Below are 18,079 nucleotides of genomic sequence, written 5' to 3'. Positions count from 1 at the left end.
CCGTCTGTGGTTCGCTAGAGAGCATTTGGATGATCCAGAAGAGGACTGGGAGAATGTGTTATGGTCAGATGAAACCAAAATAGAACTTTTTGGTAGAAACACAGGTTCTCGTGTTAGGAGGAAAAAGAATACTGAATTGCATCCGAAGAACACCATACAGACTGTGAAGCATGAGGGTGGAAACATCATGCTTTGGGGCTGTTTTTCTGCAAAGGGACCAGGACGACTGATCTGTGTAAAGGAAAGAATGAATGGGGCCATGTTTTGAGAGATTTTGAGTGAAAATCTCCTTCTATCAGCAAGGGCATTGAAGATGAGACGTGGCTGGGTCTTTTAGCATGACAATGATCCCAAACACACAGCCAGGGCAACAAAGGAGTGGCTTTGTAAGAAGCATTTCAAGGTCCTGGAGTGGTCTAGCCAGTCTCCAGATCTCAACCCCATAGAAAATCTGTGGGAGTTGAAAGTCCGTGTTGCCCAACGACAGCCCCAAAACATCACTGCTCTAGAGGAGATCTGCATGGAGGAATGGGCCAAAATACCAGCAACAGTGTGTGAAAAGCTTGTGAAGAATTACAGAAAACATTTGGCCTCCGTTATTGCCAACAAAGGGTACATCACAAAGTATTGAAATGAACTTTTGGTATTGACCAAATATTTATTTTCCACCATGATTTGCAAATAAAGTCTTTAAAAAAATCAAACAATGTGACTTTCTGTTTTTTTTTTTCCCACATTCGGTCTCTCATGGTTGAGGTTAACCATGTTGACGATTACAGGCCTCTAATATTTTCAAGTGGGAGAACTTGCACAATTAGTGGTTGACTAAATACTTATTTGCCCCACTGTATGAACTCTCTAGTGTCTCGTGACTCGGCCGGAAACGCACACGGCGAAATAGTTCCCCCCAGGAACACAGCATGCCCCACAAAAGTTCCCTAGGTGAATTTTGTTAAGAGGTAGTGGTCACTGCAGTGTCATGGTTTTTCCCTCCTACAGAAACCATATTAAAACTAAAACTATATTTCCCTCCTCCATCTTTTTCCATTTTCGGACATTTTTGAAAAAGCTCCAAGGAGCCACTAGGGCAGCGCTAAAGAGCCACGTGAGGCTCTAGAGCCGTGGGTTGCTGACCCCCGGCTTAAGGAAACTAGTGTCCAAGCATGCGGCTTTCATTAATGTTTTTCATGGTCCTGACATGTTGTTTTAAATAAAGTTATTCTGACCCATAATGCACCACAAAGAAGGACAGACAGAACATGGCTACAAGGTAAGATTGTTTGGCCTTCTTTAGTAATATAGTTGATATGCCCAATCAGATACTTTACTGTAAATAAAAAGGAGTATAAACTGTTGATAAGAAACATTATGCAAGTCATCATAGCATTTTGCTATTTTAAGTTGTAAATCCTCATGTAAAGTAAGGAACAGCATGACTTTAAATTCATTTATTGTTATTCAACCATTTTGAGGCATAGCAAGTTAATTCACAACTCCAAAAATGTTAAATTTGAAGCGATAATCCCTCCTTGGTCTATCGGCGCTTCTTGAAGGCTGCAAATAAATGAATGTTTAAAAAAAATTTTTTTTTTAATTACATTGAGGGAGAGAGTTTTAATTTGAAATAGCTTCACCTTTTCTTTTAGTTTTCTTCTTCATGATCCTCTTTTTCTTGGAGCGAGGCTGATCAGCATCCTGCAGCAAAAAACAAAACAAAAAACATTGGAACTGGCTGATTGGTAAAGATCCAAACAAGCCTAAATAGCTTCTTTGATGCAGCACAGAAATTGGCTAGTCTGTACATTAGGGGTGACACTCCTGTACATCGATGCTACAGTGCTCACCTGGCCACCCTCGCCCCCTGTCAGCGCTGTAATATCACCAAAGTGGGTGATGCCGCCCAGCTGACCAGACATGGACATCATCTTTCGCTTTTTGGAGTTCTTCTCTCGCTTCGATACGTTCAGTCGAACCATCATTGATTCCTCAAAGTTTTTCCTGAAGGCAAAATGAACGTTAGTTTTTACGTGCCACGAAAGAAATGGATCCCAAGTAAACACGCGCACACCTAGGAGTGGGAACCTCTTGTTACCTCACGATACGATATGCAATACAAAGCTCACGATAACGATGATCTGACGATATGGCGATACAACGATTATTGATACATTGGTCAGGATATTCTACAAACAACTAATAAACAGAAAAACAAGCTTCTGCTGTGAATTGGAATGAGTTTATCACTAGTAGACGTTCATGGCTGCCATCCCTCCCACTTCAAACGGATTGAACGTCTATGGGCGTCATTGGCAGCCACTGCCAGGCAATCAGGTCATTTTGGGCAATTTAGGCTCATTTACCTGTTGATTTTCAGTTACTCCCTGTTGATTTGGGGGTATTTTATCAGTCACTTCCTGTTCATTTTGAGTTACAGATTAGGAAGTGACCTGGGAATCACCCAAATGATGTTGTAGTGACTCAAACTCAACAGGAAATGACCTGTAAATAAACAGCAAGTGACCTGTAAATGCCCTGAAAAATCGGACCGATGACTGCGAATGCTCTGGTGTCGAATTAGTGCTGCAACGATTAATCGATTAAGTATTCGATTAGAAAATAAGGTTCAAATTAAATTTTGCTGCTTTGAGTATTCGTTTAATTAAAATGGTGTTGTATTGGTTTGTTTTGAAAGTGTTTGCATTTATTTTCATTGATTTGGGTGGATACACGGCCCTCTAGTCTACCTCGTTTCACATTGCTGAATTCATCTGCTTCCTGTTAAGACCAACATAAGCCAAGTTTTTGAGGGAATTATTTTTTTTAAATGCATTCGTAATTTAGTTTAAAAGTATAATTAGCCATTTTTTTTGCGGGAATGTGTGTGAGCCATTTTGTTAAGAGCATTATAAAAAAAGCGTTAGTATTTTATTAAAGCTAGCGGACTTTTGCTGTGTACTTTAGCCAATTGTTCTTTTGTTGTACATAGATCCCCTTTTTGTTTTATATACCGTGTGAGGCTCAGGTCAGGGATTTTAATTTTTATGTTCCTTATCCGATTACTCAATTATTCGAAATAGTTTATCGATTAATCGGCTACTAAAATAATCGCTGCAACCCTATTTCGAATGAACGAACGTTTCCAGTCTATATGGATTGGGCGTCGAGCACCGTCAATGGCAGCCTTAAAGTTAAGATTTTGGTTGCAACTTGTTGGTCCTTTTTTTTTTTTTTTAATTTAAACACAGACATCTTTTTAAAACGATATCTCGATTCTTGGCAGGAGCATATCGATAATCTTTTGGGATACAAAGTATCACGATATATCTAGGCCTGTCGCGATAACAAATTTTAGTGTGCGATATTTCATAAATTATTGCGATATGCGATATTATTGCAACCCCCCCATTAAAAAAAAAAAAATACAATAACACTGAGAATACAGTATATATTAATAGATCATGTACACCCATTTAAACTCAATAAATGTTTACTCTTAAATTCAAAAATACTTTTTAGGAAATCACAACTAAAACAATAGACCATGCCTCTTTTAAGTAAAAGACAAAAATATTAATACTGCACAGAAACACAGAATAAATAAAATGTGTTAATAATTAAAAAAACCGAGGCACTCAAGAAGTACAAAAATAAAAAGCCTTTATTCAGTCATGGCTTGTACAAATTAAAAAATGCCGACATGTTTTGGCCGTGCAGACCTTCATCAAGACAAACCGTTTGTCTTGAAGGGCTTTTTATTTTTGTACTTCTTGAGTGCCTCGGTTTTTTGAATTATTAGCTTTTTTGATCCCAACACCGAAGAGCACCAGAAGTATCCTTTGTACACCCAGCAGCACTCCAAGCACCTCTTGTCATACTGAAAATAAAATGTGTTTTTTAAGAAAAATAAAATTCCACTTAATAATTTAAGCATCTAGGCAAATGAAAACGTTTCCCCTCATAGCTTCTGCTATGGCGTTCCATGTGTAACACAGTGGTACCTCTACATACGAAGTTAATTCGTTCCAGGAGCTTGTTTGTAAGTCAAAATGGTTGTATGTCGAGCAGGATTTTCCCATAAGAATACATTATCATTCCAATAATTCCTTCCACAGCCCAAAAACCCACACTACATCCTTAATAAATACTGCTGTTACTATTGCAAATAGCAATTACAAAGAGCAAAACAAATAAAATATGAATAAAAATCAGAATAACAATAATATAATAATAGCAATAATAACAATAATACAGTACAGCACCTGTAATAATGTAACGAATCGGCTTCTCATGTGGCGGACTTTTTTTGCTGTACCTGAACGCACCGCGGGGCTGACGCTGAGCAGGAGAGCGCTATTTTACTTTCTGTTTCGATCCTGGCGTCAACAGCAGTGGACACTCGGCGAGTTGATGGAATAAATGATTTGAAACCTGACAAAGCTGGCGATTTCTTAGGCGATGTTACCACAATAAGAACTGTCACCTTAACTTATAAAGACTGGCGAACGGAGGGGGACCGCCGGCCGTGATCAGCATTCTACGACCCAGTTCATGGATGCACACACCATGCTTATATTTTGCTATCATTCACATCTTCATTTCAATGGTAAGCGTCACCTTTTTTTTTTTTCCACCTGCACTAAACTGCACTAAACTTAAAAACAGAACTAAAACGCATTTTGCGTAGTTGGTAACAAGGAAGCCGAACTTTTAACAGCACGTCAGCAGGTGCACGCGAGGCGATAAATCGCAGCGGAAAAATTATCGCCATCATTTTTATTTACCGTGCGATAAATGGAATTATTGCATATTGCGGCAGGCTTAGATATATCACCATTTTGATATATTGTCAAACCCCTACACACACCTGTGCAGCTCCTCCCGGCTTTCCCGCTCACTCTGGAAATCGCGTCTTTCTCGAATTTCCTCAGGAGCGTCGCTGTACTGTTGCCGCAGCTCCTGGATTACAGAACTTCTGAGCGCAGCGCGCTTCTGCCGCTCCGCCTGGGCCTTCTTCTTGTCTGCTTCTGTCATGTCGCCATCTAGTGGACAAAAAATGACATCTAAGTTTTCCCCACTCGTGTAAAGTACCAAAGCGGCATTTTCTATGCAAAAGGGCTTGTTCTGCCTGACAGGCACACCTTGTAGTCCATTCATACTGTTCATACAAAATCAAATGCTTGTATTTTGACAATGGCACTAGAAACCAAATTTGTGATTTGTGTGATCAAGTGCTGCACTACTATACTTTTGTCTCCGTAGTTACATTTGCGCCCTAAAAATGCCCTAAAAATGACCTCCGTGAAGTTGCCCCCCCATCAGATGCTAATTTATGGAGAAATGTCATTTGTTTGCGCAGCATTTTTTTTTCCGTTTGTGCTATCATTTTTGAGATATTAGTATCTGAGGTCAACCAGCTCCCCATTTTGATTAAAAATGGCTTAACTCATTCACTCCCAGCCATTTTCACCAGAACAAGGCCCTTCGGTCCCAGCCGTTTTACTGGATTTTGACTGATTTTGCAAGGCCCACAGAAAATTCTGTTCTATTGCTATATAAACATGGAACCCACCAAAAGAAAGATTAGACTCTCTTCTTTCAGCAGAAAAAATAGTTCATATCTTTTTTAGGGCTGTCAAATGATTAAAATTTTTAATCGAGTTAATTACAGCTTAAAAATTAATTAATCGTAATTAATCGCAATTAATCGCAATTCAAACCATCTATAAAATATGCCATATTTTTCTGTAAATTATTGTTGGAATGGAAAGATAAGACAAGATGGATATATACATTCAACATACGGTACATAAGGACTGTATTTGTTTATTATAACAATAAATCAAGATGGCATTAACATTATTAACATTCTGTTAAAGGGATCCATGAATAGAAAGACTTGTTCTTAAAAGATGAATATTAGTACAAGTTATAGAAATGTTATATTAAAACGCCTCTTCATGTTTTTTTAATAAAATTTGTAAAATTTTCAATCAAAAAATAAACTAGTAGCCCTATTCTGTCCTCAATGTGTGTGAGTACACAAATTGACAGATAGCGAACATAAGTTCCAAAAAGAAATTAGACGGTGTGGCAAAGTTGCATGGGCTTTACTGAAGTCATCTCTTTTTGACAGGAGCACGTTTCTTGTATTTTTGTAAAAAGTGTCAATAACTTACATAAATCACAAAATAATATAAAATGTATACACACGTGTCCATTTGAGCAGTAGCACTAGCCAATTAGCTCACAAGCATCTAACAATGTAACTGCATTTCACCATATATGTGAACAAACTCAAATACACATCATCAATACCTATCTAATGCTCATGAATATAAACAAAGGAGGAATATAACTCACAAGCGATGCATGTATTAGACACGAACAGTGTGATGGGGCTATGAGAACTGCCATTGAATACTGGATGCGGACGTTAGCTGGTCTGAATAGCACTGTCTATAAAGGCCGAGTTATACTTCTGCGTCAGACCTACGCCGTCAAGGAAGAATCGAGTTAAGACCCTACGCCGTAGCCTGACGCGCACCTCTCGATTTTTGTAACCTTCGCGTCGCGTAGACGCGTAGACGTAGTGAAAACGGACTGTGATTGGTCCGCTCAGACTGTTGTTTCCGGGCGAAAACACCGCCATTGTAGAATAGAATCAAACATTATTTTCTACACGCAAAAATGCACCAAGCCGACGGGAGTATCATCGAAGAGCAAGTCTCGTCAAGAAATTATTATTGTGACTGCCAAATGGCAAGGTCGGCGATCGAAAAAACACATAAATGGAAGAACCACCGAGACGTGGGTGGTCGGAATCGAGTGGCCACACGAAGCGGTGACACAGTCGGCCAAAAACTGCCAACTTTTTATCACTTTATGTCGTATTTTTGGTTGGTGCACTTCATCATTTACTGTGTACATATGTTTCAAGTATATGAAGAATAAAGCACAGATTTGGTGTCAAAAGAGTTGTTTTGATCTTTAATTTTCAATAACAGACAGTTCACACACACAATACATCATCACTGATTGAGAGTGCCTCGGTGCTTTTTATGATAACCTTAAAATCAAGCCTCCCAACGCAGTTTGGGAAGTTCCCTAGACGCCAGAAATCTGCTATGGCTTCCCACTGGCTGGTTGTAGGACACGGCAAACAAATCAGGCTGGAGGGCTTTGCAGACCTTGAACGCAGTGCTCGACGCCAGTTTGAAGCTAGCCGCCACAGCTAGCTCTCTCCACCCGAGTCTCTGTGCGGCATCAAAAGTCGGCCAGACCGCCTCGAAACCGTCTTCTGCGTCGCCTGCCCGTCAACATTTGTATGTTCAATATTTATTCAGTGTTGATGAGCAGAATATTTACTTTCAAGAGTTCCATCTTGCATTGTTTATTTTTTCTCCGACTAGCGGAAGTAAACGAGCACGCCCCAAAACCGTACAAACATAACGCCACATCCCTCTAGTGGCTTGGCGGTGAATTACAGAGCAACGCGTTCCCTCACCGCAGAACTATCGAATGTCGAATGACGCCGTAGTCGCTACGCCGTCACCGCAACGCGGGAGTATAACTCAGGCTTTAGTGTAGGTTCGCGTCGACATATAATCACGTCAGAAAAGCGCGCCGAAACCCAAATAATCAGCTGCACTGAATCGCCAGCAGAGGGCGACATTACGCCACATAACATATGCAAGTCACACCCAAGCGCCAGCAGAGGGCGGAAAAACTCCATAAAACACAATTAACAAGTTGGCCTTTCACTGTACTGACATTTAAATCTGTCTGAGCGGGCCTAGTGCTTTAATTGCGTCAAATATTTTAACGTGATTAATTAGAAAAATTAATTAACGCCCGTTAACGCGATAATTTTGACAGCCCTAATCTATTTCCATTCTTTAGAAATCAGCATTAGAAAATAGCTTAGCCATTTTCCAATTTCTGATGAAAAAAAGAGAAATTGAGCTTTTTGTAAAAGCATACATTTCAAACATAACTTTGACTTTAACACAGCTATTTTTTGCTTTTGTGACATCCCAAACATCAGATAAATGTTTTCCTTCTATAACATAAGCAGCAAGACAAATAGAGCTTTTGATAGCAAAGTAACAATTTATTTACACATAACTAACTGAAAAATGACACCGTTCTGGCTGCGACAGCCGGTAAAACTTTTCCTTCATCGCCGTCTGTCTCATAAAAATGGATTTCTTTGGCCCTCTGCGGGCTCTGCTCGCGAGGGCTCTGCTCGCGAGCAGCACGGACTAAAAGGAATCGTCCGCTGCACTAGTGGTCCCGGTCGTTCTGCTTGGTCGTCCGCCGCCTGGCATTTATTCGGTCGTCTTCCGCCGGCGCCCGACCGTGCGGCTTGGCCGTTCGTTACCGTTGAATCGGGTTGCAGGTCTTACCAAATGCGCTACTGCACTCCAGTGGCCAGTTTTATTGCTTTAAAATGCATTTTCAGATTTGTGCTTTGGAACTAAATTGAATCACGACCCAGAGATGTCTTTTTTGAAAAAAAAAAAAAAAAAAAAAAGTAAAAAGAAGTATAAATACGACTTTGGGACACAAACAATTAAAAATAGAGCATATTTATAGGTTTCTGGGAGCAAATGAGTTAAAATTGTGTCAATCATTTGTACAGTACTACGTTTGTGTTGTAAAAAATTTGGTCTATCTTTTCGATTGATGATGTCATGCCCCGATTTATTGCAAAATGAACCTGAAATGGCGCCATTTGTTTATGCTATAAAATCTTTCGTTTGTGCTTCTATCGTTTTATAGATTGAGATAATAATTTCAAGTGATGACGTCAATTGCAGCACCTCCGTCGCAGCGTACTACCTAGTGCTGCAACGATTAACTCGAATAATTCAATTAGAAAAAAGCTTCGAATCAAATTTTGCTGGTTTCAGGATTCTTCTAAATAGAGTGGCGTTGTAATGGTTTGTTTTGAAAGGGTTTGCATTTAGTTGTATTGATTTGGGTGGATACACTGCCCTTTAGTGGCAACAGTGAATATGACAACTCATCTAACAGCTGCTCCTTGTTAAGACCAACATAAGTATGTACATTTTTGTTTGAGGTAATATGATTTTTTTATGCATTTGTGATTTAGAGGTATACTTTGCAGTTTTTTGGGGGAATATATGTTTGAACGGTTTGTTAAGAGCATTGTTAAAAAAATACAAAAAAAAAAAAAAAAAAAAAAAAAAGCATTTTATAGCATTTAAGCTAGCGGACTTTTGCTATGCAAGTTAGCTAATTGTTCTTTTGTTGTACTTCAATCCTCATTTATTGGACGTCTAAGCACAGTGTTTTTCAACCATTGTGCCGTGAGAGATCGTCAGGTGTGCCACGAGAAATTATCCTATATCGCTTTTTCTTTTTTTAATTTGACGGGCCAAGTTGCAGTAGGAAGAAGGGATTTCATACAAAGTTGCAGTTGTGTCCAGATGAGCGAAGTATTCCTCGTGTCGCGTTCAATAACTGCTGGGATTTCTAGCCATCAGCAACCTTGCTGTCCGCGACAATGTGGACCACAGTACGTCTACTGTACATCATTTGATTAGACTCTTCAAAAGTCAACATAGACGAAAGTGTCCTTTCCATTTTATCCATATGTGACGACCCTCAATCCTCCCAGTGTTTTATTCCAATACATTGTCGAGTACCGCAAAATCGTGTCGCGTTCACTATCCTAAAAGTCATCTCCAAATGAAACAGAGAAACGGGCAACTTTGAGACAAACTATACAGGTAAATGAGAAAGCCCTCAAAGCCAGTAACCCTGTGTTGCTAAATTAAAAAAGTCCCATACTGTACAGAGACCTTAATACTACCTGCCTGCAAAGCTATTGTCAGCGAGCTGCTCGGCCCTGATGCGGTTAAAGACATTCCTAAAGTTCCCCTGTCTGATAATTCTGAGCTTTCCAAGCCTAACTGCAGTAAAAAATAATAACAGAAAGAGACAGAGCTGTTGACGATGATTCCTGCTAGGATATCGGCTTTGTGCTTATCTAAACAGGCTGAAGTTTCACACTAGGGCTGCAGCTATCGAATATTTTAGTAATCGAGTAATCGACTGATAGGATTTTGAGTTTTTGCAGTGTTCAAAATAAATGTATGATACAGGCTGTATTGGAGCACATTAGGGACCAGTGCTACTTGGTGTTTTATCCAGCAATGACTACTGAGCTAAAATTGATAGTTAGCATTATTGAGTTTTTATTTTATACCCTCATCACTCCACAACGCTATGTTATGTTAAAGCCTGTATGTAAGACACGTTGGCCACGCATCGACAGTGGTCATAATTAATAGAAACCTAGCCCTCCGCAGGGCTAACGTTACGTGAGCTAGTGACAGTAATGTTAATCTTTATTAGCGCTTAGCGCTCTTTATTAGCGCTTAGCGTTCTACTGCTTTAAGATGGCGCCTGTTTACTAACGCTGCCCAGACGCGGCCAAGTCTGTCATTACGCATCTAGTTCAACATACATGTGATCTCTATGCGACTCATCAGACGCTACCTGCTACCAACGTAGCATCGTACGGGCTAGTATTTAGCAACGTCGGCGTCGTTTGTAGCGGCTGTCGGTTGCAATAAGTTTTTTTTTTTTTTTTTTTTTTTTGGTGCTTCTTCCTCTACGCACGTCACATCAGCGCGTTGTCCCGCATTAAAAGCAGTCCGAGCAAAACGTGATGCTTAGAGCTGTCAAAATAAACGATTACTCGAGGTGAATAAAATTACTCGGATCAGTTTTTAAACTCGAGTTACTCGAGTATTCGTTTCAGCTCTATTCCACACTAAGTATAAATATTGAGAAATTATTTTAAAATTAAATCTACTATACAGAATATAATTTTGGAACATTTTTGGTTTGTGGTGTGCCGCGAGATTTTTTCCAATGTAAAAACGTGCCTCGACTCAGAAAAGGTTGAAAAACACTGGTCTCGCAAACTAAGAAATGCAATAGAATACCAGAATTAAGATTACCGTAATATACAGCCGCAATCTTGGGAGGAATATATTTCTTTTCACTAGAGGGGGCCGCTTTCTTCTTCGGTGCTTGTTCCTCTTCATCTTCAGACTCACTCAGCTGTTTCGATCATGGAAAATATAAAGTGAAGAAACAAGGAAAAAAATATTTTCATTTCAAACATTCCTAAGTAAAACGTAAGGTAGTGTACCTTGCTGATGAGATTCTCCGGGTTAGGACGAAGTTGCAGCGGGTCATTTTCAGCTGAAATCAAAAACTACAGTGTTAATCACGGTAATACCACTAAACATATGCAGTATTTAACTTCAACGGCATCTCACCCAAACTGCCAGTGACAGCCGTGCGCAGCAGTTTATCAATTTGGTACTTAAGTTTGTGGTCAAGAGGTCGCATCTTTTCAAGGATCTAAAATAATGAAGAGAACAGGTCAAATACAACTAATATTCTAGTGTAGTTACCTGCGGTGTGTCTATACGCAAGCAAACACTTACCGTCCTCACCGTCACTATTCGGATTAAGGCTTCGCTCTCCTTTATCTTTCCACCTTCTGTCTTAATGGTGATCAGATGAGTGAGGTCTTGAAGATAGAAGAGTAGCAAGTGATAGCGAAGATCCAGAAATGACAAACCCTGTATCAAGGAATGATAAAAAACAAAAGGTCAGGCTATAAAGCACAAAAAAATAATCTTTATTTAATTGGGTTAATGAATGCACATATTCTATTCACGCTTGAAAAATATTGGGAATATTGGCTGCTAAGACAGCAACAACTAATCGATTAAATCGATGAATAAATTAGTTGCCAACTAATTTGATCATTGATTTTGCAGGCAGCTATGAGCAGTCCCGTTTGGGTCCTTGTTATAGTGTGTCATGTAAGGCTGTGCACATGCCAGTGACTAGAGCTAGAGCTAGAGCGAGAGCGAGAGAGAGAGTTTACTGCCACACTCAAGTTGGGTTGCTGAATCAATACAGTAATATTACAAAGTGTCAAGAGTTACATTGTCTTTTGTATTGTTTGTATTCTTTGTTGATGAGCTGTTACTACTTAGCACAGAGCGCTATGCTAGTTAGCAATCATGCTAATCAGAGAAACATATTAGCGCTTGAGTTATTGTTAACCCTTTACGTGTCGGCAGCGCCGCGTTTATGCATATCGTCTTTGAAGCTTCGGCACGCTGTAATTACGTCACCCACGTGCCGCTGGTTGGTCTCATTTGAAAGTGCGGAAGTTGATGTTCACACCAGTTTTTATTGGAAGTCAATCGACCAAGAAAAACAGGAGATAATGTCATTTGACTTTTATAGTTTTACTGCACTCATAAATATGCATTAAAACGCTGCATGGACCATGTATTTATCTCCACATTTCCATCATTTCTTGTCCTTTTTCAAAACCGAAAGCAGCACAAAAGACTACATATCCCAAGAGCCGTTGTGATGTCAAGAAGGAAGAACCGAATGTGATCATTTTTTATAAATTCCCGAGCGAGGCGCCAACTAATGAAAGGGAGACATGCGAAGCAAGCAACGGCCGGTTGGTTTGAGCGAGCGAGTTTGAAACGTGCAGAATGAATCTAGGACTACATTTAGCGCAAGCTAATGCATTATTTCATTAACTCAAGGAAGTATTTGTCGTTGTTTTCTTTGGATGAGTCGGCGTCTCGGCGAGTAGAAGTGACAGCAGCGCGCAAACGGCGAAAGAGTAGGCTGTGTGACATTGTGTGACGCAGCTCCTTGAGCTGTTCAAGAAGCTTTATTGAGTGCGCAAAAAAAAAAAAAAAAAAAAAGAAAAAAACTACTTTATTGGGTCGCATGCCTGAATAATTTGAATTGAACTGAACTACTTGTCAATTTTTTTAAAATACTTTTTTTTTCAATGTTATATATATTTTCTTCACTATAATCTTTTCAATTTTTATGTAGATGTGTGTTCGAGAAGCTTGGATTGCATGTATCTATACTTTTGATAAGGTGATGGGTACAACACCTAACTTCACAAATAGATATCCTCCAAACCCTTTTTGTGTGAGATGATATACTGGACTGTCTCAGAAAATTAGAATACACAATATTCTAATTTTTTGAGACAGTCCTGTGTATATATACAGGACTGTCTCAGGAAATTAGAATACACAATATTCTAATTTCCTGAGACAGTCAGGAAATTAGAATATTGTGTATTCTAATTTCCTGAGACAGTCCTGTATATATACACAGGACTGTCTCAAAAAATTAGAATATTGTGTATTCTAATTTCCTGAGACAGTCCAGTATACTGTATATAATTTTTTTCTCACTATTTTGCACTGTATATAACCTGTTTTGACCATAGTATGTGTAAAGGCCAAAAACGCCTATGACCATACTGTGTTGAACTGTCAAACATAAAACTATTCGATCTTATTTTTTCTATTGAATGTTTATCCTAACAAGTTGAACAAATATTATCAAGCTTCAAAACGGTTGGTCGAGCATGTTTGATTGTCAATGGGACATCAACATTACAAATTTTGAAAAAAGATTTTGGGATTTTTTTTGGTCTTTTTGGGTCCAAAATGTGGATTATAATTGGTCAGTGAAGAAAACAACAGTTTGGACATGAAGTTCAAGGTGTCCTGAAAAAAGGGACCCAACTTGGCCATTGTAAACAATTTTTTCTTTGAAATATAAAGGCAACGTCAAATGCAAGCAAATTCGGCCAAAATAGGCTTAGGTGTTAATGGGTTAAATAGTAAAGTCTCATTTCTTTTTATAAAGAAATCGCACACATAAACCATTCATATAACAGATTAAAGCCTCAGCACAAACTCCCATTCAAACTGAAAATTGTCAATACGAGAGTGGTTTGAAAATGGATTTGGATATTATTCATGAACAACTGTTTGATAAAGAAAGACTCATTACAGTCTGCCTCTTCCTTATTCAAACTTGTTTAGTTTGTTTAAAGAAAAATGATTCTTTGATATTTATATCAGCGCTTTGCTCGCAAGAAAAAAAAAATGCCAATCAGCGTTTTTTTTTTTTTTTTTTTGAATGAACAGGACTTTTGTCTGATTTGTGTACTGAGAAATTCTTATGTTTTATACTCAGAACTTTCATTACAAATTTTAACAAGTTTAATGTACTTGAAACAGTACAGTTAAGTCGAGAAGCTCTAATAAAATATTATTTTTGAAAGTAATAGTCATCCATGTTGTATCGAATATTACTTATGTAACCGTGAGGGCATTGATTGATTGTGATTGACTCAAAATATATTCATTTGAAAATAAATAAAAAAATATGGGCACTTTATTTGAAGTCAAAGCTGTTCTTTTCTTAGTTTTGTTCATTATAACAATGTTCATGTCATCATGAAAATTCTGGTTAGGTCAAAGGCAAAACTATGCTGAATCCACCAGTAGTATTTTTGACCTACAGGTGTTGTAAAACTCAGGTGAATATACATTTAAAAAATTATATATATATTATCAGTTATCGTATCGGTATCGGCTTTGAGGAGCAGGAAGTTATCGATATCGGTTTTAAAAAAAGGATATCGTGCACCCCTACTTACAACATGCCTAAAACAACTTCAAGTTAAATTGTGATGGTAATTGGAAAAAAAGGGAGATTTATCGGATTAATTGATTAAACGTTGAATAATCATCCGGCTTCCAAACTACTAGTATATTGACCGGGAGGTGATGGCAACAATTGGACGATCGCTGCCAACCCTCCTAGACCACAAGGATTGAACGTCCATTGCCTTCACAATTATCATAATTTTCCTTTACGTTTCTGTACTTGCCTTTGTTGTATCAAATTCGCCATCTTTAACTTTGTTTAGCAGCTCTTGGACATTACTGGTAACCTCTTTCACCTGCAAAAAAAAGTTTTAGTTTTAGAAATACTGCACATTCGTAGAATACCAAGCCGAATATTTCAGAATATAAACAGAATTTGGTTTATGCTGTTTTTTATTGTTGTTTTTTAAAATAATGATATAGGTAGCAAAAAAAACAACAACAACAACAATCGGCTAATTTACCTGCTCTGTGAGATGATTAAGCACTTGGATAACTTCTGGCAGATCACTATCGATCAAATCCTGCAAGAAATTCGAGTGTTAAAAGGGCAAAAGTCGTCGTACGTACATAAATTTAGTGTCGTATACAGAAATGGACAGACTAGCTAGCCAAAGTTTATACAACAAAACAAATACTCTTGACTCATTTGCATCGATTTTACACATCAAAATTTCGCCCGCGATGACTTTCAACCACACGAATCTATGTGATATAAAAACAAAATAACTAAGCAAAGTACAGCAAGATGGCAAAGGTTTACTCACGTTGTCGACCGAAGACGCCATTTTGCTTTTATGAAAATACGGAAGCTGCGGAGGGGGAAAAAAATGATTTGGTGACGTCATAAATAGCTAACATAAAAGTTTTGGCAACGCATTCGTCCTCCAAAGAAATAGATTTAAATTTTAAAATATTTCCAAATATTGTATAATTTCGAATACTGAGAAATACTTTGCGAAGGTTTTTTTCGTGTGTGTGTATGATTACTTGACCTAATTAATAAAATACTAGATCAAGGGCGTAGGTTTGGTATCAACATTGGTAGGAGCGATATAATTGCATAAACTGCATGTATACTTTTTGCTACATTAATAAGACCAAACAGATTGTGTGAACATGGGTCATGGCTGCATTTCTCACGAATATGAACAGAATTAATTGATAGGCTAAAAAAATGATCAATGCAAAATAAATCTGTACTGATTCATACTAACTTTCATTTGCATTGGTTCAGGTCAGGGGTGAAAGTGGGCCAGGTCAGTGGGACGGTCAGGAACGCAGTTTCGGTATAAGATTCAGGGCCAGAACGCAGTTCCGGTATAAGCTTCAGGGCCTGACCGATACACGGTGCTTTAATTCCGAAAATATGACAACAACTGTCAAAACGCTATGTAAAAAAAGAAGAAAAAAAAACCTAAGCTGCCACACATGCATTTCAGCTCCAAGAAGAAAACAATCTACCAACATCAGATTTACATACACAAGTGTTGACAACAAGCATAATAAAGTGCTTGTGTAGCGTAATCCGTTTCCACCTATATTTCTTATTGATTTTATTCCACGGACGGCATGGAGGTTTCCCATGCTGCTGCAGTTATCTGAGTCTGACGATGATGAGTCACATCAATGTGCGAATGGACGCAGCAAAGCAAAACGCCTGCACTCATTTATCCGTTCAATTGGCTGACATACTGTCATGTGGTCAGAAGAGATGGTTAGCTCTGATTGGTTCAAATGTGCATGTTTTCTGGAACAGCAAAAAAAAAAAAAAAAAAAAAAGCTTGTTGAATTGATGCCACAAAAAAGGGCAAAGCAACATAAAATGGATCAAATCTTTAAGCGCAACGAAAGAGTTGAGGAGGCTTATTTATCATATTTCGTTTTATTTACTCTGAAGGAGAGGTTCAGAACATATTAGCTGTCATTTGCCACATTTACATGGAGCCTAATATTCCAATTACAATCGGAATATTTGTTTAAACCGAATAAATGTGTTCCATATAAACACCTCATTCGGAATGAACAGGCCCAAACCGAATGGAATTTCATTCCGATTCACAGGGGTGGAATATTCCTTTTCCCAAACCGATTAGAAGTAAAATTATATCATGTAATTATGTCATGTAAACAGGGAATGGTGTCTGGTTGCGTTCTTTCTGCACATGCTCCGTACTGACGTGGTGACGTCACTTTGTGATGTAAGTAACGTCACTTGCAACATGGCTTCCAAGCACAGCGCACCTAATTGGAGTCCGGCGGAAAGATTGTATTTAATTCAAACTTTAAAAGAATTGAATATAATTGCTCGCTTAGACGGGCGTAAAACGAGGAACAGTGAACTATTTAAAAAAGTTCACGAGAGGTTACACGAAGCCGGAATAGACCGGAGCGTTGACCAGATTAGAAACCGGTGGAAAACCGGCTACTACAAGGCAAAAGAGCAAAACAGCAGAAGCGGATACGACCCCACAAACACAACAAGTGGGTTAAAGTTAAAACAGCAGCACTCCGACGATCGATCTCCATGTTTTGCAACGTGACGCTTTGTTTTGATTAAAAATAAAAGTTAGGAGATGGAGGTTGGGGTTATTGCTGTTTTTTGTTAACTTTTATTTTGCAAATCATTGAAAAAAATACAATTTTGAATGAAAATCAGTTTTTGTATGTGTTATAGAAATAACTGTGCTAAAACAGTTTTCTTTGCATTTCAGTAGTTTAAGAGGTTTGACCACCTCCCAAAATATTAAAAAAAAACCATTTCTGGCGACCTTCACGTCGAGGAGTTCTGGCAAGAAATTCTAGCCACTTTCACACCTGGTTCAGGTGATACACTGTCGGACCCCCCCCCCCCCCCCCCCCCAAAAAAAAAAACGAAAAACAAAAAAACCCCCAAAAAACACTAAAGAAACATTTTGAAAACTTCCAGTCAATGTCAGGATTTTATTATCAAATTTAAATTGCAATATTCGAACATGATTATCTTGAAGGGTACACACAGCAGACATTGCAAAATGTCATAACAACCTTTTGACAAAAGTCAATTAAATAAAAAAAATAGTTTAGGAGCATGTACCCATGAATTTGTAATAGACAACAATCAGAGGTGGGTAGTAACGCATCATATTTACTCTGTTAAATTTACTTGAGTAACCTTTGGAGAAAAACGTACTTCTAAGAGTAGTTTTACTAAACCATACTTTTTACTTTTTTTGACTTGAGTAGATTTGTGAAGAAGAAATGCTAGTCTCACTCCGCTACTTTGGTCTACACTAGTCATTACATTTTTCCTATATATTCTACTTATTCAATTTGACTTTTTCTTTCCCAGCAATGCCAACTGCAGCTCCAACAGTTTCACCAATGAGATGCCGCAACAATAATCACATGACTCCGTTATATCAATTAGACTCAAGCTTGCCGTTCTGTGATCACGCCGGCATGTTCAATCACGTGGCATCTTTAAGGCACCTTCAAAAATGAAGTATTTGACATAAAGCACTATCCTCAAC

At 38.4% G+C, this 18,079-nt stretch overlaps 1 protein-coding gene across 1 annotated transcript; it reads right to left on the bottom strand.

Moving 5' to 3' along the window:
• Positions 1-1,433: 1,433 nt before the first annotated feature.
• Positions 1,434-15,400, bottom strand: ngdn (neuroguidin, EIF4E binding protein). The gene is made up of 11 exons (XM_057823793.1): positions 15,335-15,400; positions 15,032-15,091; positions 14,792-14,863; positions 11,490-11,627; positions 11,319-11,403; positions 11,189-11,241; positions 10,995-11,097; positions 4,865-5,039; positions 1,845-1,998; positions 1,635-1,695; positions 1,434-1,554 (listed from the first exon to the last, which is right to left on the bottom strand). The coding sequence occupies exons 1-11, from the start codon at positions 15,353-15,355 to the stop codon at positions 1,535-1,537; spliced, it is 942 nt and encodes a 313-aa protein (XP_057679776.1). The 5' UTR covers positions 15,356-15,400; the 3' UTR covers positions 1,434-1,534.
• Between the last annotated feature and the right edge of the window lie 2,679 nt (positions 15,401-18,079).

The sequence above is a fragment of the Corythoichthys intestinalis genome, chromosome 20, assembly GCF_030265065.1.
Source record: "Corythoichthys intestinalis isolate RoL2023-P3 chromosome 20, ASM3026506v1, whole genome shotgun sequence".
Classification (NCBI taxonomy): domain Eukaryota; kingdom Metazoa; phylum Chordata; class Actinopteri; order Syngnathiformes; family Syngnathidae; genus Corythoichthys; species Corythoichthys intestinalis.
Note: the sequence above shows the minus strand (reverse complement) of the source record. Positions and strands in the feature narration are given on the sequence as shown.